The following is a 27373-nucleotide window of genomic DNA, read 5'->3' on the forward strand; positions in this document are numbered from 1 at the left end:
AACCCAACATCCCATATCCCAGATGGTAAAACAGAGCCCAGAGAGGAGTAGCATTTCTCATGACAGAACGAGGACTCCACCAGGGCAGCCTGGACCCCTTTTACTCATGGTCCCTCTGAGCCTTACATGTCCCTCTGTCCTCTGACCTCCAAAGCTGAGCCTACAGATGTGCTTTTCCAGCTCCGCTCTTTATCTCCAGAATCTGACCCAGATAAATTGGATTCTTTGTTCCTGCTCCTTGAAGTCATGTCTCAATCAAAGTCCTGGGCTGGCTAGAGGCAGGACTTGTACTCTAGCCAGGCTGTGCCTCTGGTGAGCACAGGTCTCCATCTCTGAGCCTCCTCCTTCTGCCCTGGGAGATGGCGCAGGAGGCCCTCCCCATCTATTCTTGAAGAGGAGCTCAAGGAGCCAGGAACCTGGCCCTGGTTTCGGGCCACCCAAACTCTCAAGCTCATGGCTTTTGCCTGCCATCCCTTGGGCTTCGAGAGGCAGAGGCTGCTATCAACCTGGGGGCCCAGAGTTACCTTTGCCCCTAAATCAGGCAGAAGGCTCGAAATCCTGAGGATCCACCCATGCCTGTGACCCTGAGGTGGCTTCCCCTGCACCCAGCTGGCTCCTCCCCCGTGTGCTGGCTGCCTTCCCAGGCAGGGAGGAGGCAGTCAAGCCTGTGGGGATTGGCTGGCTCAGCCCTGCCCAGGCCAGCTTCCTGCAGCCTCCTACAGGTCGGGAGCCAGGGACAAAGAGGTCCCAGAGGAGGGGACAGGAGATTGTGGGGACAGGCTACTCCTAATAGAAGGTGCCAGGCAGGGGTGGGAGAGGGAGGCCTTGGCCCGGAATGGGGACGGTGACACCCAAGGCTGGGGAGGCTCCAGGGAGCGTGTGGGCCTGGTGTCTGGGTAACCGAGTCCCTGGCCACTTCTCCATGATTCAGGCTGAGCCCTTCTGGGCTTTGAACAGACTCTCTCTCTCTCTCTCTCTCTCCCCCCCCCCCTTGGCTCTCCCTCCCTCTCTTCTCCTTTCTCACTGCCTCTTCTCTGGATTACCCTGGGTCTTCCCTCTCTCAGTCCTACCCCCAGTCTCAAAGTCTCCACCCCTGTCCAGTGTCCCTGGACTTTCTTGTCCCTTTCCAGGGCCTCCGTAGCTCACCCTCTGTCCCATCTTCCCTGCAGGATGCCGCAGCTGAGCCTGTCCTGGCTGGGACTGGGGCCCTGGGCAGCCTCTCCTTGGCAACTCCTGCTGTTGGCCGGGGCCTCCTGGTTGCTGGCCCGCATCCTGACCAAGATCTACACTTTCTATGACAACTGCTACCGCCTCCGATGCTTCCCACAGCCCCCCAGACGGAACTGGTTTTGGGGTCACCTAGGCCTGGTGAGTGTGGCATACTCTGATGCGTCTGGACCACCAGAGTGGGCGGACTTTCTGAGAGGGGGGAGTGGGTTCAGAGAGTTGGGGCCCGGGAGTGGACTCGGAGAAGTGAGGGAGACTGTGGGTAACCTCTTTTTCCTCTGCCCCACCGGATGCCTTCCCTCTTCTCTGTCCCCCTCCTGCCCTGAGCCCTTTCTCTCTCTCTCCCTTCCCTACCCCACTGCTTTGGGTGACATGGGTTATTGCCTTCCTCCCATTAGTGCATCCTGTCCTGCTTGGGGGGCTCCCGGGGAAGACTGCACAGAGCTGGTCAGTCTTCAGTCCGGCCAGTCCACAGTCTCCACCCTTGGATTTGTGGCCTCCGTGGGGCTTTATCCAGGGTCTACTTCCTGCCTGGCCCATCTCTGTTGGCCTCAGGGCTGCCAGTTCTCTGCATGAATGATCTGTGACCCACCTCCCCGCCCACCCACATCCCCACAGGGACACAGCTGGGCCAGCGGTTTCTCTTCCCACTCCAACTTCTCAGGAACTTCTCTTTTCTTATCCTGCCCTCCACCCCCAAGATGTATCAATGGACCCAAGTTGGCCACTTTCCCCCTCTCTCACCCCTCTCTCCCTTCCTTCCTTTCTTTCCAGGGCTGCACACATGCTCCGCTCCGTGAATCCGTGAATCCTCTGTCACTGAGCAGCACCCAGCCACTTTCTTTTCCAGAAAGAATTACTGTGGCCTCTGCCATGGTGGCTACGCCTGCTGGGATGGGGCTCCTCACTCACCATCCTGGGCCTCATTCCCAGAGGCCTTTGCTTTGTGCTGTGTGCATCGGCTATTTCCAGAATCATACCTTGGCTTTGCTGTTACTTGCTGGAGCATCACCTCCAGTGCCACTGATGATGTGTGGCCGCCTCTCACTACCACTCTCCTTCCAGCTTTCTTGTTCACCTCCTCTCATCACCCTCAGAACTTACATCTCCTCTGCATCCTAGTCCAACAACTTCTTTCCAATCCTCCTTCCTCGACCACCTCTAGCTCAGTTCCTAACATGACTTACAAGCTGAAGTCTCTTGCTGTTTGGGATATTTGGAAAAAAAAATTGCTTTGGATAAACTCAGCCAACCATGTTCTCTGATGTCTTCTCCACAATGATGCTGGAGAAGGTCACAGAACTGGACAGTTAGGTTCCATGTAGATCCCTATCCACTCACCTCTAATGAGATTCACTCTGTACCAAACCTCCCATCTCCTTGATCAGCCTCAAGGACGAAGGCTCACCTTTGTCCATGGCCTCCTTTTCCCTGCTCACTCCTCATCTGGTCCCCACCCCTACCACCCTCAGGACCTCCAGTTTCCCTAAATCCCATGGCCATCTCCAGCCCCATCCCATCCATCTCCCACAAGTTCTCTGCTATGCTAACTGTCCCATGCCCAGGGACCTCCTCTTCTCTTGGTTCCTGGATGACACCTTCCCCTGGTGTCCCCTGAGCTCCCTGTGGCCCCTCTATCTCCCTCCAGCTGTTTCCCCAGGCTTTTCATATGGGATTCTCTGGGATCTCAAATTCTCCTCCTCCTCTCTCTCTCCTGAAGCCACCTCCTTGGCCAGGGGTCCAGCTCCTAAGTTGACCATCAGTTCCCTCCTGAAGTGAGTTCCAAGTTCACATCTCTCCTGAGCTGGGGACTAAATTAGAACCGCTTCTAAACTTGTTTTCTGCCAAGCTGGGGAGGAACCAGAGCTAGTAGCAAGAGGCTGTGCTGGGGTTTGGGGACAAGGGAGAAAGTTGGATGGAGTGAAATAGCTATGAGTCCACAATGAATGGGGGTGAATCGTAAGGTGTTGGTGGGGAGGACAGAGAGAGAGAGAGAGATAAGGAGAGTTGAGATAAGAATAATCAGAGACATAGAGACAGAGACGCACATATACATGGAGGGGGCAGGGAGGCAGAACCGAGACAGAAAGAGGAGAAAAGATGGAAAAACACACAGAAGGACAGATAAACTGGAGTAAAGAAACAAATGCAGACACAAGTATCTATCTATTTAATCTCTACCTCTGTTAGCTACTTATTTATCTTTAATCTATTCAATATATTATCTATTCATCTTACCTGTCTATAATGTGTCATTATCTAGCAATCCTCTATGTATCTATCTTATCTATATTTAATTTATCACTTCTCCAACTGTCAATCATCTGTATGTTCATCTCTGTATCCCTATCTGTCTACAATGCATCACATCGATCACTAATCTATGTATCCATCTTGGTATCTCTTTTATTGCTGAGGTCCAGCCCCGGCGGGGGAGTGGGTGGTGGAGAGAGGGCCCAGGGTGGTCCTGAAGGAGAAGTGGCATCGACAAAAGAAGAAGAGTAGATAGAGCAACCTCCAGAAGACATCTCTCTGCCCCTGGAGGGACCTTTATCTTTATACCTTTTTACAGGTGTTTTCTCAGGTAGTTAATGGATAGCTTCAAAGCCCAAAACTTTTTTGATTTACATAATTTTCAAGAATTACAATCTTTCGGACATATACTGATTACCTAAGATATTGAGTACATTGTTCAAAATATTCTTCTGTAACCTCAGACAATCATGATTAAGCTTTTACGTTTTCACGTCAATCACTAGGTGCTAGGGGACGCAACTAGACTACATGACCTATTATCCACTTCTAACTTTAAAGCATACCTATAATTATTTCATTAACCTTTAACTTTAAAGCATACTTATGATTATTGGTAAGCTTTCTTACTTCTAAACTAAAATCCCAGTAAAACACACTTAAAGTAGTGAAAGTCTATTATTTAAAAGCCTACTACTCTAAAGTGCCTCTACACCATGTTAATTTTACATTATTCTATTTTATTTTCCAAGGTAATTCCCTTTTTTCATATGACTTATTCAACCGCTTTCTTAAAGAACTTCCTTGATCCTTGATCAAAGCACACCAATTCTTATGTCTTTGTAATCTTTAACTAAAGGGCAGGATTTACACTTCAACCCACTTGTCGTTTATATTAACTATGTGTTTTCCATTTCCATCATAAGTTTCTGCATAAGGCAAAGGAGGGTCTATTGGTTGGGGAATGTATTTTTATCAGCCTCTTGTCCTCGAGGGGTACCATAAGCTACACGGTGGTCCTCGTACTGTGGGCACAGCAATTGTTTTTCTGTAGCTGGGCTGTTGTAAGGTTGTGGCTTTCAGATGGGGTTGATGGGGGGATAGTGTAAATTGTTAACCGTGGGATAAATATTTCTGCTGTTTAGGCTTGAGGAATAACACCATTGTGTGTATCCTGAGAGACACTGAAATGCACCTCATGTCTCAATTGTATCCTTCATCTCATTCTGGGACTTTTCCTGCAATCTCAGGCAATACGGACTGTACTTTTATTATTGATTGACGTATGCCCTGTTATCCATATCATGAGGACCATAAACAAAACACTTAACATTCCTAATGGTTCCAGTTTCCAGATGGTGTGGCCCTGCCGCAGCATCCCCCATGCTGTGACCCTGTCAGACAGCGGGTGTAGGAACGCCTTCACCATTTATCATACCTATCTATCATCTATTCACAATATATCACTCTATCTATCTATCCATCATCCATCAACCGTCCATCCATTCATTCATCATCTGTATACCTGTCTAGAAAAAGAGAGGGAGGGTTCAGAGACACATGGATAGAGATACAGAAACAGAGACAGACATGAACAATTGAGGTGGAAGGGGTGAGAGGTGGGGCTGTGGTGGAATCCAAGTCCCCTGGCAGGACTGGCCTCAGCCTTCTCCTTCCCCAGGCACAGAACAATGAAGAAGGCATGCGGCTGGTGGAGGAGCTGGGCCACTGCTTCCGTGATGTCCACCTCTGGTGGGTCGGGCCCCTCTACCCCGTCCTGCGGCTTGTCCACCCTAAGTTCGCTGCTCCCCTGCTCCAGGCCCCAGGTATCTCTCCCCGTCCTGACCCCCGGCCTCTTTTCCCTGTTCCTGTTCCCAACCCTTCCCACCTCTGGATAGGCCAGGCTGAGCCGGGGAAGGGGCAATATCCAACAAAGACCACGGCTCTGCCTATAACCGCCAAGTGACTCTGGACAGGGTCTTGGCTCTCTCTGGGGCTCAGGTCTTTTTCAGTTGTGAGTGATGGAAACTCAACTCGGGGCGGTCTAAGCAAAGAAAGGGGATCTATTCACAGTAAAGGGCAGGAGAATGTCTTCAGATGAGCTGGGCTCAGTTCTTCAAACAGTACCAGCAAGAGTCTTCATCTCAGTTCTGCTTCCTCCTGGGATGGCTTCACTCTTATGCTGCTAAAGAGGAGTCCTAGGATCTCAAGTCCTGGGGAAAATTCCCTGTAGTTCCAGGATTCTCTTAAATTTGCCTCATTTGAGTGAAGAACCCAGGCTTCACTTAGTCACTGTGACTTGATGGTGGAGGCCTAGCTCAGCTCTGGATGGTGGAACCACCTCTCAGCTCCTTGGATTAAGGCTGGGGAAGGTGTGAGGTGCTGGTTCCATGGGAAAGGGTCCAGCAGCTGAAACGGAAGACGTTTATCGACTAGCTGTAAGACAGGCAGTTCCTAGATAAGGAAACTGGGGCTCAGGGAGGTGCTATGACGTCTCAAGTTCACCCAGCACACCAAGGCCTCCTCCTTAGTTCTGTGCACGCTGGTATGTCTCAGCTGCCTCTGATGGAAGGGTTCTTAAGCTCAGCCTCTGACCAGGGAGGTGGATCCTCTGGTCTTTCTAGGAGCCCTAACACTTAGTGCTGGGACAGTCTGGGTCATCCCTGTGTCACATCTGGAATGTTAATGGGACCACATTTAAATCTTGTCTGGGGATCATATGTAGGTCACATTTGGTTCATGTCAGACTGTCTTAGACCCTGTTTCAGACCATGTTGTATCATGTCAGGGCAGATCACGTATGTTGTGTCGTGCTGGGTCATGGTAACACATGTTGTATCCATGACATATGTCCCCAGCATGTCAGGAGATGTCAGAAAGTGCTGAGACAGGTGTTCTAGTCCCTGGAAAGGTGTGTTGTAGAATGCCTGGCCATTCTTGAGTGAGAGAGATCACGGAGGCGTTCCGTCCAGGCCTGCTGGAGGGTGCTGAACCTCTGCTTCTGCAGCCTGGTCTGGTGCCCCTAGATCCTCACTCTTTCCTGATTCCTATGCTCTTGGCTCTCTTCCTGCTGTTCTGGGCTCAGAGGAGGGAAGTGCAGACCCTTGGCTGGGAATCTCCACCCTCCCTCACTCCATGGGCCCTGATGATGCTCACTTTTGCCAGCTATGGTCGTACCCAAGGAAATGGCTTTCTATGGCTACCTGAGACCCTGGCTGGGTGAGTAACTGCAGGTGAAAGGGATTGGGGACAACCTGGGGGGCCAGGGGATGGTGTTGCCTTGCCTACTGCCCATGGCTGCTCTACCAGGGGATGGGCTCTTGCTGAGTGCCGGTGACAAGTGGAGCCACCGCCGGCGCCTGCTGACACCTGCCTTCCACTTCAACATCCTGAAGCCCTACATGAAGATTTTCAACCAGAGTGTGGACATCATGCATGTGAGTTCCTTGAACCCAGGGCCCAGCTAGAAAGGGGCAGTGGCTTCCAACAGATCTGGTGGTCTGCAGACCTGTTTCTGCTGGTAGATTTGGGGCTATTGCTTTTTCTCTCCTAGTCTTGGTTTCCTCACCTGTAAATTGGGAGTAATAACCTCTACTTAAGATGAGGTCAAGATGCTGTCACAGAGCTATGATCCTGGCACACAGTGGGTGCTTATAAGGCATTATTTCTAGTGTCCCTCACAGAAGCCCTAGAAACTCAACACAGTAATGCTGTATACAGTAGTTCTTCCTGCACAGTCTACTATTTTAAAACTCATTGGCTTTAGTGGTCCAATGGGACTCTTCCATTTGTTTCTTATCTACCAAGCCTGGGCTTGCTAGCATGGCAGAGACCGGGTTGAGAAAGAGAGAGAGAGAGAGAGAGAGAGAGAGAGAGAGAGAGAGAGAGAGAGAGAGAGAAAGAGAGAGAGAGAAGAAACATTCAGTCCCTCTCTATGCTTAGTTTTAGAACTAGCACATGATTTTTTGTGTGTGTGCTGGAGATTGAACCCAGGAGTGCTCAGCCACGGAGCCACAGCCCCAGCCCCTTGAGACATGGTCTTGCTAAGTTGTTTTAGGGCCTCACTAAGTTGCTGAGGCTGGCTTTGAACATACTCTATGGGCCAAAGCAAGTCTCAAATCCAGCTTAGGTTCAAGAGATGGAAAAAAAAAGTCTCTACCTCCTAATGGAAGAAGCTACAAAGTCTCAAAGGCTAAGACTGAGCTTTGTTGGACAGTAGTGTGTCTTAAGCAGGGAAGGGCCGTGTTCAGAAATTTTAGGGAAAGCTGGGTGCGGTAGTGCACATCTGTAATCCCAGCAACTCAGGAGGCTGAGGGAGGAGGATCATGAGTTCAAAGCCAGCAACTTAGTGAGGCTGTAAGGAACTTAGTGTGACCCTGTCTCAAAAAAAAAAAAAAAAAAAAAAAGGACTGAGGGTGTGACTCACTGTTTAAGCATGCCTGGGCTCAATCTCTGGTACTAAAAATAAATAAATAAAAAAATTTTGCGACATTTCCGAATCCTTCATTATGCTAATGAAGATGATAACGCTAGCCCACACTTACCCCGCACTGACTATATCCAGAAACCCTGTGCTAACGTGATTTTCACAACCCTCTGAGGTAGAGAGGATTATGATTGCCACACTGAATGATGAAACCAAAAAAGGTCAGAGAGATTAAGGAGCTTTGTCTAAGTTTACCCAGCAGTAAGTGAGCAGGCATTCTAGCCTGGTTTATGTGACATCGAACCAGGTAAACTTATCTAAATGTTGCTGAAGATTTGGCAGGTTACTGACCTGGGGGAGGGCAGTGAGTTGCCCAGGTGCATGGAGCATGGGAGGCAGAGCTGGACTTGAGCTCAGGTCTCCTGATTCCCACCTGAGTCTTCAGCTCCTACTAGAAACAGTTTCTGCTCCCACCAAACCTGGTCCCTTCTGGGTTTGGGAGCCTCAGGCACAGGACCAGAAGGCTGGTTCTGGGGAGTCCATCCTGATAGCAGTAGTTGAGCAAGGGCTCTGGGAGCCAAGGCCAAGCCCCAGCCCTGTTCCCTTCTCTGGCCAGGCCAAGTGGCAACGACTGATCTCAGAGGGCAGCACCCGTCTGGACATGTTTGAGCACATCAGCCTCATGACCTTGGACAGTCTGCAGAAATGCGTCTTCAGCTTCGACAGCAATTGTCAGGAGTGAGTTCTTGCCCAAGGCCTGGGAAATTGGTGGAGGAGGAAGGACTGACCAGAGGAATCAGTGGAAGCTTCTGGAAGGGGTGGGTCAGAACTGGGCACTGAAGGACAGGGAGCGGAAGAGATGGTAGTCTTTCCAGGTAGCAGACTTGTGTGAGTAATGGCAAGTGGGCTCACAGCAGAGCATGTGCAAGAGTAGTGAGGATACCGCTTGGAAATGAGGTTGGAGGGAAGGAGTGGTTAGATCTTGAGGACACTGAGCAGCCAGGCAAAGGGGTGTGAACTTTATCCTGGGGCTCCCAGGGAGCCATGGAAGGTGTGGGAGCAGGGGAGAGTCATGGTCGACTGAACTTGGATGTTTGATTCCCTGGAAGACTGACTGTCGCATAGACACAGGGTGCAAGGAAACCTAGAGAGGAGGAGGTCTTGGTGGAGAAAATGGGGCAGATTTAGGAGAAACCAAGGAAGAATGGGCAGGAGCAGATGTTGAGTGAGAGAGCGAGGAGATAAGCATCAGGCCCATGCTCTGCCCTGGACACCTGGGATTCGAGCCAGCTCAGAGAGAGTGGCGCAGAGGAGTGCGCTTGGCAGCATGCCTTTCTGGATGGTTTGTGGCCCTGGGACCCTGGCTGGGAGGTGCTCCCTGTGTGCTAAGGAGCTGCTTCCCCTCTGTCCTGGCCCTGCAGGCAGCCCAGTGAATATATTGCCGCCATCCTGGAGCTCAGTGCCCTCGTAACCAAACGGCACCACCAGATCTTCCTGTACTGGGACTTCCTGTACTACCTCACTCCTGATGGGCGCCGCTTCCGCAGGGCGTGCGACCTGGTGCACGACTTCACAGATGCGGTCATCCAGGAGCGGCGCTGCACTCTGGCTGCCCAGGATGTTGATGACTTCCTCGAGGCCAAGGCCAAGTCTAAGACTGTGGACTTTATTGATTTGCTCCTGCTGTCCAAGGTGGGCTTCCCTGAGACTTGAATTCAAGAGGTAGCGTGGACCGTGATGGTAAATATTAGACAGAAGTTGAATGGGATTGAGACGGTGGTGGGGAGCCATGGAAGGTGCTTGAGGAAAGGAGAGACCAGTCAGAGATAAGTGCTGGAGGTCACGCTGTAGAAGGCTGCCTCTGAGGAGCACAGAGGCAGGAAACACAGGGGGAAGAACTAGGTCAGGCTCTGCAGATGACAAGAGACGGACCCTGCTTAGACCCAGGTGCTGTCAGACTTGGTCTGATTTGAGGGTCTTGCCCTGTGTCCAGGATGAAAATGGGAAGAAGTTGTCAGATGAGGACATACGAGCGGAGGCTGACACCTTTATGTTTGGAGGTGAGGGACCAATGTGGCCGTACAGAGGGGGTGGGGTCATGGCATTCTGTCCCTCCTCCCCTTTCCCCACCCTTCCCAGGACCTCAATGCTTGGGCGCTGTCCACCCTCTGGTGCTGAAGCAGCCCAGAGGCCCAAGGCTGCCTGACTGCCCCTCAGGCCATGACACCACGGCCAGTGGTCTCTCCTGGGCCCTGTTCAACATGGCAAGGCACCCGGAATACCAGGAGCGCTGCCGGAAGGAGGTGCAAGACCTGCTGAGGGACCGTGATCCTAAAGAGATTGAGTGGTGAGTGAGTCCTCAGGGCCCGCCCTGAGCCCCTCTCATGGGCCCTGCTCCCCAGGTGGGGAACAGGAAGATGTTTTTGCTGGGAGTTATCTGGGACTCCACATGTATCACTTTTTGAACTTGCTAGGCATCATTTAGCAAAATCAATTCCCTTTTCTGAATCTCTTTTCTTACCTGTAAACTGGAGGCCATCTCTACCCCATAGAGTTACTTGGAGAATTAGTGACAATATAAGTCGAGCAGATGCCACCCAGCATGGATTCAGTAAATGAACCGTCCTCCTCTGCTTTGCACTTCTGTCTAAACTTGCATTTCCCTAAGACATTTACTCCCTATTATTATTATTATTATTATTATTATTATTATTTTGGTACCGGGGATTGAACTCAGGGGCACTCAACCACCGAGCCACATCCCCAGCCCTATTTTGTACTTTTTATTTAGAGGCAGGGTCTCACTGAGTTGCTTAGCGCCTCACTGTTGCTGAGGCTGGCTTTGAATTCATGATCCTCCTGCCTCAGCTTCCCTAGCCGCTGGGATTATAGGTGTATGCCACCATGTCTGGCTTTAATTTTTATTCTTTTAAAAAACTTGCAGGCTATTCCAAGAGTTCACAAAGATCTCAGTGGGCAAACTCATTCAACTCTTCATTTGGTAAACACATCCATATTTTCAGCCCTGCCATCTCCCAACTATGTGTCCGGTCCCATTTTTAGAATCTACTTTCATATTTACTTATCTGCAACGGGGTCTTGCTATGTTGTCCAGGCTCAAACTTCTGGGCTCAAACGATCCCAGCATCTCAGACTCCAGAGCTGCTGGCACTCTGGGTACATGCTTACATGCTCATCTTTCCTTTTTCATTTCAATCCTACCTGGACAAAGCTGGGGCAGAAACAATGGAGGCCAGACTGGTAATGAGACAGTGAATACAGATTTTCCATATTGGATGTGGGGATCAGAAGAGCTGGTCAAGGGCGACGGTTGTGCAGACGCTAGGTTGGGAATTTGTACGAGAAGCCTGGCATGTTTAGGGTTCAGGGGACGCAGTGGCTGAATCTCTGTGAAGCACAAGAACAGAGAGACTCCTGGGGGTGGTATCAGATGCCCTGCTTGCAATGCTTTGAAAATCATGTTTGGACTTTAATCAAAAATGTGTCAGTTTGAGTCCTTTGGAATCCCATATTAGAAGAAAAATTAAAGTGGGCAGGGATGCTGCTGTTAGGGGAGCCAGACATTGGGCACAGATGCTCATGTGCTTGTGGATCAGCATGGTCAGTTATTGGCTAGGTGCTGTCTGGGAAAGCTGTGGCTTGGATGCTGTCTGGGAAAGCTGTGGCTTGGATGCTGTGTGGTAGAGCCTGAAGACCCCGTAGCTGGAGGCTGACAGATAAGTGCATTTCTTGCAGATGGACAGCAAGTTCTTACTTAAAGGAAGATTCATGACTAACACAGAGGGCAGTGAGGAGCCATGGCAGATATTTGAGTAAGGGAGGGCAAGATCAGATCTGAGCATTAAGAAACATTTCTCTGTGATTATGAGGGCAAATTGGAGGGGATGAGGTGGGGCCCCGGGGGTCCAGGGATGGGGAAGAGGTATTGGACTGGTCAGACATTTTGAAAAGTGTCCTCAACTTTAAATCTTTGCTCAGTACTGATGATGTTTTTGTGATTCCTTCACCTTCAAATAATTATGCCCTTGGTAAAAGTTCAAACAATCCATTATAACCCTTTTGTATTGTTTAGGCCATCATTTGACCCCTTCCTGCTTTTGATGATTGCCTGTGTCTTTCCAGACAATGTTGGGTCTGTTCACATTCTCTCCTCTTGCTCATTCTTTCCTTCCCTCCATTTCTGTTCAGCTGGGAGGAGATACAGAGCCCTCAGCTCCCACATTGAAGCAATAGCGCTTCAAGGTCTTTTCTTTTTTTTTTTTTTAAACTCAAAATTTGAAAGATAACTTTGAATTGTCAAGACAATGATGGGAACACATTTTTTTTCCTTTTCAGAAATTGAAACACTGAAACGTTATAAATTACGTTTCTCTTTTTTTTAATATTTATTTTTTAGGTGTAGATGAACACAACACAATGCCTTTATTTTTATGTGGTACTGAGGATAGAACCTGGGTCCTGCTCGTGCTAGGCGAGCACTCTACCGCTGAGCCACAATCTCAGCCCCTCTCTTTAATTTTTTTAAAATTTAAAAGTTTTGAAATATATATATATATATGTATATATATATATATATATGGGGTAGAAAGAGATGTTATGTTTTTTAATATAATGTAGAATGATTATATGAAACTAATTAACATACCCATCACCTCAACTACTTAACATTCTTTTATAATGAGAATATTTGAAAACTTACTCTCAGCAATTTTGGAATGTATAGCACTCAATCATTAGCCACATTTACTATTCGGTTCAATTGATCATTTTTTTTTTTTGAGAGAGAGAGAGAGAATGAATTTCTAATATTTATTTTTTAGTTATTGGCGGACACATCTTTGTATGTGGTGCTGAGGATCAAACCCGGCCGCCTGCATGCCAGGCGAGTGTGCCACCGTTTGAGCCACATCCCCAGCTCATCGGTTCAATTGATCTTTAAATAATGAAGCTTGCTGGGAGTTGTGGCACATGCCTGTAATCTCAGCAATTTGGAAGCTGAGTCAGGAGAATCATAGTTTGAGACCAGCCTGGGAAACTTAGCAAGACTCTGTCTCAAAAAATAAAAAGGATGGGATGTAGTTCAGTGGTAGAGCACCCTCGGTTTCAATCCCGAGTATCACAAACAACAACCTTCTTTCCCCTATCTAGCTGAGACATTGGACCTTTGGACTATCACTTCCCCATCCTCCCACCTCACAGCCTCTGATAACAACATGCTAGTCTTTGCTCCTAGGAGTTCAATTGCTCTCGGTTCTACTTCTAAGTGAGACAGTACTTGTCTTTGTGTGTTTGGCTTATTTTACTTAACATAATGCTCTCCAATTTCATTCATGGATGCAGATGATCTTGTTAGCCTCTTCCCCACACCTGATCCTGTCTCTTGTCTCCTGAGAGGTCCCTAGAGCCAGAAATTTGTCACATGTCCTTCCAGATCTTTTTCTTGACACTGATTATATAGATGTATATAAATATGCCCTTGTTTTTACACTCAACACTGTGTCTTGAAACTCCTTAAATTAGGTAAGAATCTATTTTTTCCCAAATAGCTAATTGTCCCAACAGAATGTAATGAACTTATCTTAGGATTTTAAACAGTTGCTTCACAATAAGCCAACTTCATTTATATGTATTTGAGTTTATTTCTGGACTCTACTCTGTGCCATGTATTTACTTAGTGATAATAAGCTCCAAGAATCTTTATTATCATTACTTTAAAGAACACTTCATATTCGATAAAGTTTGTCTCATCTACTTATTTTGCTTTTACATTTTTTTCTTGACTTCTTATTTTTCCACATGATAGCTATAATCCGATTGGCTAGTCTGAAAAAATAACCTTGAAATTTTTAAATAATTAATTTTTTTTCAAATTAAACTCCTCAGTTTCCAGGAGTTGAATTAACCACTCTCTCCAAATTCCTGACTAGATGTCATCATTTTACCGTGCAATACTTATTTTCTCCCATTTATCCCAAGTCTAGTCTTTCCTAATGTGATTCTAGAGAAACTGATGCTTTTATTTTGTAAAATTTGTTGTTGAAGTGGGTATATTATAAACTTTGCAAATATGCTGTTGGGTCACAGCTCTGATACTGGTTTTCACCTTTTCCAGAGATGCAGCCCTGGGATTTTATTAGCCTTCCATGGTTCTAAGTCCATGTAGATTATTGTGTTTAACTGTCATGTGGTGCTTTCCTCTTTAGTCCCCTAGTGCTGGACACTCAGGCTGCTTCCATCCTGTCCCTGCAGCGAACATCTTTGTATGTGACTCTTCATCCACTTGTCTGAAGACCTCTCTGAAACCTATACTTGGGAGCCAGTTGGAAGGGTTGTAAACACATACCATTTTTCCTTGACCACATACTGGCAGTTGCCCTCCAGAATGGCAGCCCCTGCCCACATCCCCACAATCAGTGCATGAGATCCGCCAACCCCTCCACACACCTCAGCCAATCCTCAGCACTCCTCACATTGTTGATTCCTACCTCAAACAGATATGAAGTAACATCTCATCGTTAATACCTTCCATTTTTCTGATAACCAGTGACTCTGTGCACCTCTTCTTAAATCTCTTGTGGTTGATCTCTGGGAATTCCTAGATTATATCTTTTTGTTTATTTTTTTTCTGGGTCACCTGTCATTTTGTTTGTTGATTTGCAGGAACTCCTTGTATATTCAAGATATTGTTCTAGATCTACATATATCTCTGAACCTCTCATCAGAATGTGAATTTTGTCCATGGTATCTTTTATTATATAGTAATTCTTCATTTTTGTTTGTATTTATCCTTTTTAATTTTGGTTTTATGGTTTGTATTTTTGAGATTTTAAGAATTCCTTATTGCTAGGTCACAAAAATGTCTGTTATCTTCTTTGTAGTTTTTTTTTTTCTTTACTCAGGCTGGGAAAGGGTGGGCAGATGGGGAGAGTTTGTACATGGGTACGAAGTTACAGTTATGGGGGAGGAATAGTTCTGATGTTCTGCACAATAGTGTATTATACATTTCAAAATAGCTGAAAGAGAGAATTTTGACAAAGATATGACAAATGTTGGAAATGATGGATATGCTATTAAATTTACAGTTTTATCTTTTAGTTATGGGGGGAGGCTCCACCCTGCATGTGGAGTAGAGGAGGATTTAGTTCTTTTTGTTTCCATATTGTCAGTTGTCTGAACACCTCCACCAGACCATATATCCATTTTCCAAGAATGTGTGGAACCTCTTTACCAATGCTAAAGTTGATGTGTCTGACTCCAAGCTCTCTGCTTTGTTTTATGGATCTATTTTCCTGTTCTTGTTGCAGTACTATATATTTTTTTAAAAATACCTTAATTAGGGCTGGGGATGTGGCTCAAGCGGTAGCGCGCTCGCTTGGCATGCGTGCGGCCCGGGTTCGATCCTCAGCACCACATACCAACAAAGATGTTGTGTCCGCGGAGAACTAAGAAATAAATATTAAAAATTCTCTCTCTCTCTCTCTCTCTCTCTCCTCTATCACTCTCTCTTAAAAAAAATACCTTAATTATTATACCTTTGTAATAGGTCTTAATAATGGGTAGATTAGGCTCCTCTTCTATGATACTTTTATTTTTATATTGACCCAGCCCCTGATGAACTTTAACCCTTCCAATTAGAATAAAATCATTGGGCTGGGGATCTAGCTTAGTTGCAACAGTGCTTGCCTCTAATGTGCAAAGCCTTGGGTTTGATCTCCTGCACCAAAAATAAATAAATAAATAAATAAATAAATAAATAAATAAATAAATATTGTCTGGTTTAAAAATCCAACTAGATTTTTATTGGACCACATTGAATATATACTGATTTAGAAAGAATTCACACCTTTATGTTAATAGGTCATGCCTCCCTAGCATGTGGGTGGATCTTATACATTCAGATAACCTTATTAACCTTTTAAGGATATTTGTTTCTGCTTTTGTTCCATCATTTTAATAATGCTTTCTTTCAAATATATCAATACTTTTAAGAGTACACTTTTGAAAGGTGTATTTTGCTGAGAAATATTTCTAAAAACACCAGTTCAAGTTTTCTTCTAGTATTTTTGTAATTTTGATTTTCTAATGTTTAAACCTTTGATCCGTCTGGGATTCATGTTGCTGTAGGACAGAGGGGCAGAGGGCGGTGGCAAGAGGGTTTCATGGGGCGGCAGTAAGGATGGGGGAGTTTTTCTGTTTGCTCCTTGGATAATTGTTTGGGGGCGGTTCCTTAGGGACGACCTGGCCCAGTTGCCCTTCCTGACCATGTGCATCAAGGAGAGTCTGCGGTTGCACCCCCCAGTCACAATCATCTCCCGCTGCTGTATCCAGGACGTTGCCCTCCCCGACGGCCGTGTCATCCCCAAAGGTGCCCACAACAGCAGGGGGAGGAGGAGGCTCCTGGGCACAGTGGTGGTCTCTTGGGGCAGCACGGACTTCATCCTGATTGTCCCCTCTTTCCCTACAGGGAACGTCTGTGCCATCAGCATCTTTGGGATCCATCACAATCCGTCGGTCTGGCCAGACCCTGAGGTGCTGCTCCCCCTCCCCATTCCTGGGGCCTGGTGATGGGGCGCGGACCTGACCTGGGACACCAGCCTCTGTCCCTCTACTGCACCTTCCCCCGGGGTGGCTGGTGTGCCTGCCCAGAGACCCCTCCCAGCAGCCCTCTCTTGCCCTGTCCCCAGGTCTATGACCCCTCGCGCTTCGACCCAGAAAACCCCCAGAAGAGGTCACCTCTGGCTTTTATTCCCTTCTCGGCGGGGCCCAGGTGAGGGCAGCGGGCATGGAGACGGGATGGGGAGGGTGTGCAGAGGGGCCTGGTCCGAACGCCCCATGCCTGATTGTGGGGCGCGTGCGTCACGGGCTCGAGGTTTGGAACGGGATCCCAGGAAAGGGGTGTGAGTGGCAGAGTCCCCTCCCTGCTGCTGGTGCGAGCTGGGGCAGGAGTCTGGGCCAGGCCCCGGGACATGGGGACGCCCACAGAGGTCCAGGCGCGTCAGAGCGCCCCTCGCTGCCCCTCAGCTTGATCTGGGTGGGTGGGTGGGAGGTCCCCAGCTCGTAGCGGTGGGATGCAGCCCAGATGGGGATCCTGACACAGTGAGAGTCTCCACCCCGCCCGCAGGAACTGCATCGGGCAGACGTTCGCCATGAACGAGATGAAGGTGGGGCTGGCGCTGACGCTGCTGCGCTTCCGCGTCCTGCCCGACGACACCGAGCCGCGCAGGAAGCCCGAGCTGATCCTGCGCGCCGAGGGCGGGCTCTGGCTTCGTCTGGAGCCGCTGAGCGCGGGTGCGGAGTGACCTCAGAGAGCTGTCCTGGGACACAACACCCGCCCACCCACCTTTGCAGATTCCCAGGAGTAAGATGGTGATCGCCTGTGCTTGAACTTTACCGAGCGCCAGCAGGGGGCGCTGGGGGGACAGAGGTGACGGGGCGCGCGGGTGGGGGGAGGCGAGGCTGAGGTCTTTGAGCCCAAGACGGTGACAGCGTCTCTGGCTGACCACAGCGCCCCGCGCTGATGGCAGGTTCTCCCGTTGCTCAAATATGGATTTCATCGTGTGGACCAAAGGCAACCGTGGGAGGTGTTTGAGCAGGAGCCAGGATTGAAGGCCGTGTTGAGACTCTGTAATGCAGGCAATTAATAGCACTAACATTTCTGCCACCCTGACCTTTATTCTGATCTTCTTAATACACCCAATCTTTTCTCACCTCAGGATTTTTACTGTTTCTATGGTTACTAAATGCCTATGTTTATTAAACCTAACAAGCCTGGTTGTTTTACAGTGTGTCTGATCATTGTGGTATCTGTGCAACTATTACATTGCCTGTCATTTTTGCTGATTTTCACTCATGGGGGGCCCTGATTTTTGTGTTTCTGCTTATCTTCGCCTGGGTGTTTGCTAACAGATTTGGAAGAATATTTGTAGAATTTGAAAAAGGCAGTTTCCTGTAGAGGTGTCCTTGGAGCCCTTGTGCTTGAGGATTACATTAAACCAAGTTCCAGGCTTGTGGTGCCCAAGGTCACTGAGTCCATTTAAACACAAGCTGACCAAACACTTGTGTGGCTTCTTGGCTTCAATTTGCTCTCTCCCTGGGAGATGTAGATCATTAAGGTTCTTATGTGAGAAGAAACCTTCTTAAAAATTCTCCTTCTTGTATTGCCCCTTGTCTTTGATTTTTTTCCCTTTCATCACAAGATCATTAAAACAGAGCTTCATATTTTATTGTTTAGCTCTCGAAGCCCCAGTTCCTTTACCACCTAATAGTACCCCACCCCCACTAGTATATTCTGGAGATTGAACAAGTTTACATGCACAACACAACTGAACCAAGCATCCACATCCACATCTCTTAAGCATCCACATAGTCCATGAAAATTAGTTTTCTTCTTTCTTTCTTCTTTTTGGCATTACATTTTAGGTTTTGAAATGTTTTAAAGTCACACCGAGCCATATCCTCAGCCCAAAAGAGGAGTTTGAGTTTTGAAAAGTGTGGCTAGCATCAGTTGGAGAAAACCATTGGAATATTCAGTCAGCTTTTTGTGTGTGTGTGTGTGTGCTGGAGTTTGAACTCAGGGGTGCTTAGCCACTGAACCACATCTTCAGCCCTTCTTAATGTTTTATTTAGATACAGGGTCTCCCTGAGTTGCTTAGGACCTTGCTAAGTTGCTGAGTTTGGCTTTGAACTGGTGATCTTCCTGCCTCAGCCTTCCAAGCTGCTAGGAATTACAGGCATGTGCCACCATGACTGGCAAGTTTCTAAATATCTATGTTTTAAATCTGAGAAACTGCAAGTTGGTCTGACAAGGGCCTGAAGCTTAGAACTGGAAAAATATATATAAATATATTTTTTAAATATTATATATAAATATATGATATTTATACATAGATATAAATATATTTATATAATATATAATACATTTATATATAAATATATAAATAAAAATATATCTATAAATAAAATAAATATAGATAAACATATATATATATATATTTTAGAGAGGCACGACCAGGACTTCCATTTCATCTAGATGTTTCAGGGAGTACATGGAAGTGGCCCTGGGCTTGAATAGTGACGGTAGAGCAGAGTTGGGGGTGAGGGGCCCGACGGGGCCTCCCCTTCAGCACCAGAGACAGGCTGCCTCAGGACTGGCTCCTCTGTGACTGTAGGGGTCTTCATCAGGACACAGTGCAAAGACTGAGTGCTTTTCAGGAGGCCACAACTCCAGGACCTGGGAGGATTACAGGCTGTAAAAAAACAACTGACACTGAAAAATGAGGTGAAAAAATACATAGTGTAAGTGGAAAATCACAGTTGTTTTTCTTTGCCTGTAGCAGTCTCCATTCAAGTGCTTTTCATATTCCAGAACAATGCCTATCCATAGGGGAAAGACCTATAAGGAAATGGAAGGAATAAAATCACCTACAATCCACACATGTCTTAATAATCACTGCTTATATTCTCTCACACATACTTCAAGTTTCTAACTATCTGAAATGTTTCACACGTGAAAATGATATTTAAGTCTCACATTACATTTACACGTCAGAACAAAATGGCTTCAGATATCACTGTCAATTAAAAGTCCAGTTACTCTTCATCCATTAGCTTTTGGGCTAAATATTTATTTTTTATAGAAATAGGTGAGAATATTTTCATGTAAGATATGGGTGTGGTTGGACATCTTCCACGGAATAACTGTGGCCTGGTAACTCCACCGACACTGAAGTTTTGTTCCTGTTCACAGAAGTAGACACTGTTGGGGGGCGGGACAAGATGACGCTGCAGCTCCCCCAGCTGAACACCAATTTCACCTTCACTTCATTCTTATGGACGATAGAGAACAACTCACTTGCTCAAGGTCATTCAGTGTGCATCGAGGTGAATTTGGTCAGGTTCCTGCAGAGATCACACCTCAACCTACAAGTGAAGACATTTTCAAAGTGGGTCTCAGCTCCAGGCATATTAGATGCCCATGAAACCATTCCAGAATTAGTAGGTGAGACTCTGACAGGTGGAGCTTCAAATTTTCAATGTAATAGCTTTTTTAAATTAATTAATTAATTAATTTTTAAGAGAGAGGGAGAGAGAGAGTGTGAGAGAGAGAGAGAGAGAATTTTTTTTAATATTTATTTTTTTAGTTCTTGGCGGACACAACATCTTTGTTGGTATGTGGTGCTGAGGATCGAACCCGGGCCGCATGCATGCCAGGCGAGCGCGCTACCGCTTGAGCCACATCCCCAGCCCTTTTCATTTATTTTTTAGTTGTAATTGGACACAATACCTTTATTTTATTTATTTATTTGTTTATTTATTTATTTATTTATTTTTGAGAGAGAGAGAGAGAGAGAGAGAGAGAGAGAGAATTTTTAAATATTTACTTTTTAGTTTTCGGTGGACACATCTTTATTTTTATGAGGTGCTGAGGATCGAACCCAGGGCCTCACATATGCTAGGTGAGGGCTCTACCGCTGAGCCACAACCTCGTCCCTCAATGTAATGCTTTTGACAGGAAACATTCACTCTTGTAAAAAATAAAATGCACAGTGTGAAATATTGGTTCTTCATCTGTCTGTCGCTTCACTTATGTATATATTTTTTAAAAATTGCCTGCCAGTTTATTTATTTATTCATCACTTCAAGTATGCTCATTTTCATTTCTTTTTTATTGATTCTTTTTAGTTATATATCATGTTAATATTCATTTGGACATAATTACTAAAGCATGGAATAGAATTTTCTCTGATTCAGTCTGCAGTGCTTGCCCTGTCTTTCCACTCCTCCTTCTGCTGTTCCCTTCTCTCTACTGATCTTCTGCTATTAACTTACAACTTTAAAAAAATTAGGATTTTGTGGCTATACACAGTGGTGAGATTCACTATGGTATATTCATATATGTACCTGGGAAAGTTAGGTCGGATTCACCCCACACTGTTTCCCTTATCCCATCCCTCCTCCCTCCCTCTCAATGCCCTCCTCTGTTCCCCTGATCTTTCTTCTATTTTGATGGATTCCCCCTGCCCCCACTTTTCTTTTCCTTTTTCTTCCCCTCGTTTTGGACTTGCTTTCACATAATCAGAAAAAAAAAATGGCCTCTGACTTTCTGGGTCTGGCTCATTTCACTTAACACAGTGGTCTCCAGTCCCATCCACTTATTGGCAAATGCCATAATTTCATATTCTTCATGGCCGAATGATACTCTATTGTGTGTTATACCACTTTCTCTCTATCCATTCATCTGTTGAAGGGCACCTCGATTGGTTCTATATCTTGGCTATTGTGAGTTGTGCTGCTAGGAACATTGATGTGTGTTGCGTATTTTAAAAAATAATAAAATCAATTAAATAAAAAGAACACCTAATAAATTCTGAAAAAGTATTATAAAAGGAAAAAAGTGAACATTGATGTGGCTGCATCCCTGTAACATGCCAATTTTAAATCTTTTGGATATATACTGAGGAGTGAGATAGCTGGGTCCTATGGTGGTTCCATTCCTAGTTGGGGCTTGTTTGTTTGTTTGTTCAGGAAGCAGGGCTTTATTCTGCAATATGGAGGAAATATGCTTTGCCCACTTGCTCCAGACATAAATTGTTACCACTCAGGAACTGGCCAGCAATGCCCCTTGTGGACTCCTTGCAGGGTTCTAAAGACAAACCAGAGCCCCAAAATTCTTTCTTCCCATAAACACACCCATATCATTATTTACAGAATTTACTTTTATACTGGTATCAAAAATTATACTAAAAATTTATCACTAAACTAACTTTATATTTTTTTCCCTCTTAAATTTCTTTGCTAAATGTCTTCACTGTCCCGGTGACCTTCTGCTTCTTATTTTCTTGGTGTACACTGTGTCCTTAAAAGAAGCTCATGAAAACCTCCCCGGAGATGGAGATAAGAAACCTGCGTCTAGGGGCAAATTCAGGGAAAAAGAGAATGTGCTTGAGATCTGGAAGGTGGAATCAGATTTCCCAGACTCCCACTGAAGTGGTCCCCTCTCTCCACAGAAAAGCCCTCTTCACCATGGCTGATTTTAGGACTGTCAGCAAAAAAGTCTCTTCAAAAGAGTCCAATGTAGATAAACTTGCTATTTTCGTGTCGCCCTGTTTACTTGGCCACTGGCCAAGAAGATACCAGCATTCCAGGTGCTGGACACCCCCTTACTAGTTTTACACAAACATATCCAGTATAGTAATTGAAAGAATGAACAAGGCTCGTCATCTGAGCAAATGCCCCTTTATTGAGGAAGAGCTCTGCATATTTATAGAGCCAGGGGTGGTTTGACAGTTGGCATGGGGTGCTTTTTGATTGGAGGGTAAGGATCATGTGAGCCAGCAGGGCTAGTCTGATTGGTGGGTAAGGATCATGTGAGCCAGCAGGGCTCACCATTGGTCGGCTCTTCTTGGGGGATGGGGAAGTTAGTCTTTGGAGCTGGGGGGACTCCCAACAGTACTTTGTAGAAATGTGCAAACAAGGCCTCTGGCCCTGAGCTGGGCTTCACAGAGATGTCTACATTTTTAAGATAAGTTACAAATGGGCTCCATGGTAACAGCTGGCAGGGGGAGGAAAGAAAGGGGAGAAGAAGCTCTCCCTTCTCAGGTGTTGTCCTTGAAGAGTTAACTTGCCCAGAACAGTGACAGAAAAACTGCTTTTCTGTGAACTTCTGCAGACTGTGAACTTCTGGGCCCTTCCCCTTACATGCTGGGTACAAAACTCTGAAACTCCCTGAACTCGGGGTTCAGGGGATTGATTGATGACAGCAAAAGCTGTGCCCTCTGAACCTGGCTGCAGCCAAATAAAACTGTTTCCTGCCATCTTTGGTGCCTTGCCTCGTTTGTCCCTACAACAACAGAGCAGAGGATGAAGTGAGGGAGAAAAGCGTGGCAGTCCTCACGAGAAACCAGGAAGAGAACGGAGCAACCGCAAATTCAGACTTCAGGGGTCTGAGGTCCCCAAAGCCGGGCTTGCAGCCTAGACTGGAGAGTAAATCTGAGCAGAGCCACTAGAGGTGCCAAGAGATGTGCAGAAAACCATTCCTGGTTTTTTGAGGAATCTCCATACTGCTTTACAGAAGCTTTACAGAGTGGTTGCACTAATTTGCAACAATGTATGAGAGCACCTTTTCCCCTCATCCTCACCAATACTTATTATTACTTGTATTCTTGATACTTGTCATTCTGACTGGAGTGAAATCTCAATATAGCTTTGATGTGCATTTCCCTAATTGCTAGAGATGTTGAACTTTTTTTCCTTTATTCTTCTTTTGAGAAGTGTCTGTTTAGTTCTTTTGCCCATTTATTAATTGGGTTGTTTGTTTTTCTGATGTTAATTTTTTTTAAAAAATTTGTATATATTCTGGATATTAATGTCCTGAGGAGCAAGTGGCAAATATCTTTTCCCATTCTTTAGGCTCTTTCTTCATGCTCTAAATTGTTTCTTTTGCTGTGCAGATTTGCTTCACTTTTAGATAAACACTTTCTGGCATATTCTCCCATTGTGTACTTAGAAAACCAGTATAATATATGAATACAGTCACCCTTTGTTTCGTCTTAAAATTGCACTAAAATTACTAAAATGTTCAGATGTACAAGTTGCACTACCGGCATACAGTTCTGAGTTTTGACAGTGCCCAGAGCTATGTAATCACAGCTACCAGAGTCACCTTTGGTAGCAAAAAAAATCACCCACTGATCTATTCTCTCTGCCCACAGTTTTGCTTTCTTCATGTGTTTGTACAGATGGGTTTGTACCGTGTGCAGCTTTAGAGTCTGGGTTGTTCATCAGCATATTGCATTTGAGAGTCACGTGTTGTATGTATCAAGCCTTTATTTCTCTTCCAGGGCATGGAATGAGCTTCGTTCACCAGTTGAAGGACATGAGGGTTGTTTTCAGTGTGGGGTTATCGTCAATAAAGCTGCTATGTATATTGTGTATAGGTTTTCATATGAACTTGTTTTCATTGCTCTTGGAGAAGGATGGCTCCTTTATATTCTATGTGTATGTTTCACATTAGAATTTCTTCCAATGCTTTAACAGTGTCGGTGCCAATTTGAATTCCCATCAGTAATGGATGAGAGGTCTGACTGCTGCATGGATTCAGCAGCACTTGGTGGAGTCAGTTTTTTTGAACCATTCTATGGGTGTGCAGTGGAATATCACTGAGATTGTAATTTGCATTTCTTAATGACTAATGGTGTTTAACATCTTTTCATGCACCTATTTATTTGGTAGAGTGTCTATTCAAATGCTTTGTTTGCTTTCTCATTATTGGCATTTGGGGGGAGGGGGTTGCACTGGGGATTGAACCCAGAGGCACTTAACCACTAAGCCACATCCCCAGTCCTTTTTATTTTTAATTTTTGAGACAAGGCCTCTAAATTTGCTTCCAGCTTCACTAAATTGCTGAGGCTAGCTTTGAACTTGTGATTCTCCTGCCTCATCCTCCTGAGTCACTGGGATTATAAGCATGAGCCACCACACCTAATTTTATTATTGGATTTTGAGAGCTCTTTGTATATTTGCATTAATACAAAAGTCCTTTGCTGAGGAATAATTTATTCATCCTCTTCTTCCTGGCTGTGGATTGTCTTCTCAGAATCATTCTTTATTCATGGAGTTTTAAAATTTTATAAAGTATAATTTATCAACTTTTTTCTTTTTATGAATTATGCTTTTGCCATTATACTTAAGAATCCTTGCCTAAGCCAAGATCACAAAGTTTTACTCTGATATTTTCTTCTATTAGTTTCTGTAGTTTGAGATTTTGTATTTAATGCTATGTTATATTTTATATAATTAAGGTTTGTATAAACTGAGGAATGATTTGATTTGTCTCATTGTTTATGGATATGTGGATAGCTCCAGTACCATGTGTTGAAAAATTTATTCTTTTTGCCTAAAGTGGCCTTTAATGTTTGTGATTAAAATAAATTGGCTAATTTTCAGTGGATGCATTTCTGGACTTTCTCTTCTGTTCCATTAATTTATGTGTCTAATTTTTGGCCAGACTCATGATTACTGCAGTTTTATAGAATATCTTGAAAAGAGCAAAGACAATACTTCAACTACAATTTTATTTTTAAATAATTTTTGGCTACTATGTGCCTTTTGCATTTCATGTAAATTTCATAACCAGCTTGTCTGTTTCTATAGAGAGCCCTGCTGGGATTTAATATTTTAAGAAATCTGTCAGTTACACTGAGGACAATTAACTTCTTAAGAATACATATGTGGGATTGGGGCTGGGGCTCAGTGGTAGAGCGCTCGCCTAGCACGTGCGAGGCCCTGGATTCAATCCTCAGCACCACAAAAAATAAAATAAAGGAATTGTGTCCAACTACAACTAAAAAAAAGAAATATTAAAAAAGAATGTATATGCATACTATAAATATTATATATAGCACATATATATAATATATATATTATTCACACACACACATATGTATGTATATATTGGTAGTGGGGATTGAACCCAAAGTCACTGTACTAATGAGCTACATCCCTATCCCTTTAATTTTATTAATTTTTATATTATTTTGCAGTACTGGGGATTTAACCCAGGGACACTCTATCACTGAGCTACACCCCCAGCCCTTTTTATTTTTATTCTGAGCCAGAGTCTTGCTAGGTTTCCCAGGCTGGTCTCTAACTTGCCATCCTGCCTCAGTCTCCCGGATGCTTGGATTACATGCCCCACCTTGCTCAGTAACATCTTAACAGTATTGATCCTTCCCATCCACAAACGTTATTCTTCTCTCCATTTATTTGGATCTTTTTGGATTTCTTTCATCACTGTATCAAAGTTTTCACCATAAATATCCTGTGGGTTTTTGTTAGATTTACACCTGTGTTAGTACACTTTTTCTGGTGTTTTTAAAAAATGATAGTTTAAACTATTTGTATTCCATTTGTTATTCATGGCAGGACTTGGCTAACTTCTTTTCTTTAAAGGACCACATAGTAAATATTTTAGGCCTTACATGTCCCCATCCGGCTTCTCCTCTTTCTACCCCTCCTCTTTCTCTTCTAACCCATTTAAAATTTAAAAACTATTCTTAGCTCATAGGCTACACAAAAAGGGGCCAAAGATTTTGTCCACAGACCTTAGTGGTTTGACCCCTGGAATATAGAAATAGAAACAGAATTGATTTTTGTATTTTGACCAGATATCTTTCTTATTAGAGTTGAAGTAACGGCAGTTCCTCAAAATCAATCTCTCTCTCTCTCTCTCTCTCTCTCTCTCTCTCTCTCTCACACACACACACACACACACACACACACACACACACACTCCACACACTCCTTCCCTGGTCCTCACTTTCCCAACAGCCAATACTCTATTTTTCTGCTTCACAATGTAGCCAACTCCTTCAAAGTGTCATCTACATTTGGCATTTAAATGTCTCTTTTTCTGCCTGTAATCTCAGCAGCTGGGGAGGCTGAGAAGGGAGGACCGTAGGTTCAAGGCCAGCCTCAGCAACTTAGTGAGGCCCTAAGCAACTTGGTGAGACCCTGTCTCAAAATAAAATATAAAAAAGGCTGGATGTCTCTTGTTAGTAAAGTGTCCCCGGTTTAATCCCCAGTACAAAAAAAAAAAAAAAAGAATTTCCTTTCCCAGCCCAACAGGAGTCTTGGAGGTTCCACCAAGGACCACGCAGGTCAGTGAATGGAGTGATGAAGGGTGGTAAGTGGGTCTCTGAGACTCTGGCACACCTGCCCCTGTAATCCCCCAAACTCACCCAGGCCTGGTCTTGTCACGGGCTGCTTAGGCCTCTTCCTCCTCTGAACGTGAGGAGGCTCCCTCTGCTGGGCCATTTGGGGACAACGTGCTCTAAGTGTGTGAGAATGTGAGACCATGTGTGCCTGTGACTGTGTGCAAGTGCATGTGTGGCTGTGTATTTGTGCAACTGTGCAAAAACATGCATTGGTGTGCACATGAGTGTATGTGAGGGTGCACACAATTAATGTGCACATGTGGGGTGTGCATGTTTGTGTGCCTCTATGTGTTTACACACTGTTGGTGTTTGAGTGTGTGTACATAGGTGAGTGTGTGAGCAACGGTGTCTGTTCACACCAGGCTGTGATCATGGCTGGAAACTGCTGACAGAGCCCTGCCTGTCCCCAGGCCTGACCCTTGAAGAGCAGGCAGGACATTCTGGAGATGCACTGCCCTTGAAGCACCCTGAGTACTGGTGGGTGGATATGGTGGGTAAAGGGCTCCGCTCCCTCACTCTGGGGGGTCACTCAGGGGCTGTCTGCCTCCTGGAGCTTCCCAGCAGGACTGTGCCCTGCCATCCACAGTGGAAATGCTCCCTTCCCTTTCCATCCCACCTCCCGGGATCACTGCCCAAAGAGACAACGCGCAGTTGAATTCCTGTCTTGAGGTCACCTCTGAATAAAGTATTTGCATTTGAACCTTTGTGTCAGGACCTGCTTCTGGGGAACCCC

General features: G+C 45.5%; 1 protein-coding gene and 1 long non-coding RNA gene across 6 annotated transcripts; one reads left to right on the forward strand and one right to left on the reverse strand.

Annotated features, from left to right (window-relative positions):
* Positions 1–594: 594 nt before the first annotated feature.
* LOC120891600 (cytochrome P450 4F3-like) lies at positions 595–17709 on the forward strand. 5 transcript variants are annotated; one of them, XM_078037708.1, is made up of 14 exons: positions 595–722; positions 1170–1368; positions 5162–5306; positions 6646–6699; positions 6790–6917; positions 8523–8644; positions 9328–9598; positions 9900–9966; positions 10124–10253; positions 16159–16292; positions 16392–16456; positions 16612–16694; positions 17049–17351; positions 17452–17709. In XM_078037708.1, the coding sequence occupies exons 2-13, from the start codon at positions 1171–1173 to the stop codon at positions 17224–17226; spliced, it is 1575 nt and encodes a 524-aa protein (XP_077893834.1). In that variant the 5' UTR covers positions 595–722; position 1170; the 3' UTR covers positions 17227–17351; positions 17452–17709. The 5 variants fall into 5 exon arrangements, with proteins under 5 accessions (XP_077893834.1, XP_077893829.1, XP_077893830.1 ...); XM_078037703.1 differs by having other exon boundaries at positions 641–796; XM_078037704.1 differs by having other exon boundaries at positions 641–796; positions 17049–17285.
* A 1657-nt stretch (positions 17710–19366) lies between these two features.
* LOC144374973 (uncharacterized) lies at positions 19367–26718 on the reverse strand. Its single transcript, XR_013434193.1, has 2 exons — positions 26665–26718; positions 19367–19846 (listed from the first exon to the last, which is right to left on the reverse strand). It is a non-coding gene; the product is annotated as an uncharacterized LOC144374973 (long non-coding RNA).
* Between the last annotated feature and the right edge of the window lie 655 nt (positions 26719–27373).

The sequence above is a fragment of the Ictidomys tridecemlineatus genome, chromosome 2 (assembly GCF_052094955.1).
Source record: "Ictidomys tridecemlineatus isolate mIctTri1 chromosome 2, mIctTri1.hap1, whole genome shotgun sequence".
In the NCBI taxonomy this organism is placed as follows: Eukaryota; Metazoa; Chordata; class Mammalia; order Rodentia; family Sciuridae; genus Ictidomys; species Ictidomys tridecemlineatus.

Excerpts from the sequence above, each read along its gene's own strand:
- LOC120891600 (XM_078037708.1), top strand. The coding sequence starts at position 1,171 with ATGCCGCAGCTGAGCCTGTCCTGGCTGGGACTGGGGCCCTGGGCAGCC. Across the intron at positions 9,599-9,899 it reads ATTTGCTCCTGCTGTCCAAG|GATGAAAATGGGAAGAAGTT; the intron begins GTGGGCTTCCCT and ends CCCTGTGTCCAG. Across the intron at positions 9,967-10,123 it reads TGACACCTTTATGTTTGGAG|GCCATGACACCACGGCCAGT; the intron begins GTGAGGGACCAA and ends ACTGCCCCTCAG.